General features: G+C 32.0%; 1 protein-coding gene across 2 annotated transcripts in view; it reads right to left on the bottom strand.

The window, feature by feature from the left end:
- Positions 1-2,500, bottom strand: part of LOC137650201 (solute carrier organic anion transporter family member 74D-like) — a 407,823-nt gene that overhangs the window by 39,366 nt on the left and 365,957 nt on the right. For both annotated transcript variants that reach the window (XM_068383387.1, XM_068383386.1), the window contains exons 9-10: positions 1,776-1,962; positions 825-963 (exon numbers count right to left, since the gene is read on the bottom strand). In XM_068383387.1, coding sequence (XP_068239488.1) covers positions 825-963; positions 1,776-1,962 — 326 coding nt within the window. The remainder of the gene's footprint in view (positions 1-824; positions 964-1,775; positions 1,963-2,500) is intronic.

Genomic DNA, 2,500 nt, shown 5'->3' with positions numbered 1-2,500 from the left:
CTGCAGCTTGAATACTAAGACTCATAGCAAAAAAAAAAAAAAATCATAAGGAATTTTATAACTTAGTTCTCCTTAAAGGGGATGTTACAATGTTTAATGGTTTTCAATTGATTTTATAACAGTTAAAATATTTCATTTGAGTATTCTATCTATCGGAAAAGTTTTAATACAGATTGAAGTCTTTTGATTTTAGATTTAGATTTTCACCGTGAAGGCTTCTGTGGAAGCATTATTTGGAAAAAATAACAATTCTCAACTAATATGAAAATGTTTGGAACTTTAAACAAGCAGTTATTTTAAACTTTAATCAAGTCTGACGAAGAAAATGATAAATAAATTGAAGATAAATTATAACCTTAAACGTCTAAGCAAATAAAAGAAATGAAAAATTTAAATTTGAGTGGTTATGCGTTAGGCTTAAATTATCATTATATTGTATAGTTTAAAACCGTAAAACTAGATAAAGTCAAAGTCAAGCATTGTTTAAAAGGTGTAACCATTGAACTGGATTTTTTTTCATACTAAGATTACGCAAAAAAAAAAAAATAAAAAAAAAAAAACCCGCAATGTTGATTTTTACGAAAATTAAACCAGGTAACAAATTATTGAATTTTGAAGCGATCCGGATTTGCATAATATAATAAGATAGGTTTGTTTATGGGGGTTTGGATTGCGAAGGCATGGCGGAGGTTTGCGGTGTCTGAACGTCTTTGTTAAAGTATGTATGAATCCATAAGAAAGCTTCTAATAAACTCAAAACCAACTAAGCTCCATGTTTACTTGTATATATAAACAAAAAACAGATTATCTTCCAAGTACTGTACCACTGGACTCATTGAACTATTAACCGAGCTGCAGCCAGCATAGCAGGCCGAGTAATATAGGGTTGTGTTATCCTCAGCACAAACTGGAGCAAACTTATCGGAACACTCACAGTCAGATGAACAGTCTGGAACAGTAGAACTGGAATGAAGAACAGAGAAAGGCCAATAGAGCAACAGGTCTGCATCATTGGAAAGTTTTTGCTCGGTTGCATATATTTCATATTTTGAAGAAAAAAAATTTAAATCAATGTAACAGGAAATCTTCATCAGTTTATCAATTATTATTATTACTTTATTGACTTAATATTACATAAACTTACAAAGGTAAAGATACATCATTTACTATATAAATTGTATACAATAATCTTGCACAAGACAGATTTGCTTTAGCAAAAATATTATGTCCAGCAAAATATATGAACAAGCAAACAAATAGTAATAGCACTCAAAATCTATATATTATAATTAGTTCTTATAGCGATCAAGGATTTCATATACATAAAGATCTATTGGGTTTCCTTCATTCAACAAGTTTACAATGCCCGAGTAATCAAGGTTGAGATATTTCGCACGAATGTGTGCACTAAGCAGACAATATACTATAGTCAATTCTTTTTAGTGAGGCAGATTTGCTCGGACTCGCATTGGTGCCCTTTTAGCTAGGAAAATTTTCCTGATCGCTGATTGGTTGGACAACATAATTCTAACCAATTAGATAGCAGGAAACTTTTCCGAACTAAAAGGGAACCGTTGCGAGTCAGTGCAAATGCGCCTCATTAAAAAAATATGAGTATAGTACATGTTCCTCATCTTGTACCTGATTTTCCGTACATACACAAATACGTAACTCATGCGGGATCCTAATCCACCTTCCTAATTCAATTTTCAAACTATGGCTTCATTAAATTAGATGTATCATGAATCATTGGATATCTGAAAAGCGATAGTTACCCTTCCATTGGTCCAATCACGTCCAGTTTCGGGCAGCCAATGAACATGAGCGTCACGAAAGTGGCACTTGCGAAAAGCGTCAGGAAGATGTTGTAGCCAGTGACAAATCTCGGCCCAGGTCTTGCCCATCTCATGATGGCTCCACTCAACGCTGTTCCAAGTAGGGAGGCCACGAAGCTCGCCAGTCCTGATTATTATTATTATTATTATTATTATTATTAGTAGTAGTAGTAGTAGTAGTAGTAGTATTGTTATTATTAGCTAAACTACAACCCTAGTATTATTATTATTATTATTATTATTATTATTATTATTATTATTATTATTATTATTATTAGCTAAACTACAACCTTAGTAGGAAAAGCAAGATGCTACAAGCTCAATGGCTCCAACAGGGAAAAATAGTCCTTTAAGGAAAGGAAATAAGGAAATAAATAAACAATACAAGAAGTAATGGAACTTGAATTAAAATATATTTTAAAAACATTAACATTAAAACAGATATTTGATATATAAACTATAAAAAGACTTATGTAAGCCTGTTCAACATTAAAACATTTGATAAAAAGATCAAAGAAGAAATTACTGATCCGATAAAGATTTTAACTAAGCCAGATTCATTGCTCTACCCCAAATTACCTCATTAGTACTAATCACCATATAATGCTATGGTTTATCTGTGCAAGCAGGTGGCACATTCAGCGCAGAACTTATCATGGCAGATA

Source organism: Palaemon carinicauda, chromosome 11 (genome assembly GCF_036898095.1).
Source record: "Palaemon carinicauda isolate YSFRI2023 chromosome 11, ASM3689809v2, whole genome shotgun sequence".
NCBI classification, from domain to species: Eukaryota; Metazoa; Arthropoda; class Malacostraca; order Decapoda; family Palaemonidae; genus Palaemon; species Palaemon carinicauda.
This window is presented reverse-complemented; position numbering and strand designations above follow the sequence as displayed.